Raw genomic sequence first — 290 nt, 5'->3', positions numbered from 1 at the left:
GCAGCCGCAGCCGCCGCGGCCGCAGCTGCCGAAGAGGCATGCTGCTGTACGGGATGTACCGCAGCCGCAGAGCCTGGATGCAAGTGATGCTGAGGGTGGTGGTGGTGATGGAGGTGAGGAGGAGGGAGGTGAGGAAGGTGGTGGTGATGGTGGTGGTGGTGACCTGCTGCTGCTGCAGACGTACCGCCATTGTAAGCCGCCATCATTTTTGCGTTGGCTGTTGTGCCCCAAAGAGACATTCAAAAAAATGCCCTTTGATTGGATCACAACTGGGTCGAGCCGTCATTTGG

The 290-nt window shown here is 59.0% G+C and overlaps 1 protein-coding gene across 1 annotated transcript in view; it reads right to left on the bottom strand.

Annotated features, from left to right (window-relative positions):
- Positions 1-239, bottom strand: part of NLK (nemo-like kinase) — a 57,711-nt gene extending 57,472 nt beyond the window's left edge. Inside the window, exon 1 of the mRNA XM_010133724.1 lies at positions 1-239. Coding sequence (XP_010132026.1) covers positions 1-239 — 239 coding nt within the window.
- Positions 240-290: the final 51 nt, after the last annotated feature.

The sequence above is a fragment of the Buceros rhinoceros genome, unplaced genomic scaffold (genome assembly GCF_000710305.1).
Source record: "Buceros rhinoceros silvestris isolate BGI_N320 unplaced genomic scaffold, ASM71030v1 scaffold12273, whole genome shotgun sequence".
In the NCBI taxonomy this organism is placed as follows: domain Eukaryota; kingdom Metazoa; phylum Chordata; class Aves; order Bucerotiformes; family Bucerotidae; genus Buceros; species Buceros rhinoceros.
This window is presented reverse-complemented; position numbering and strand designations above follow the sequence as displayed.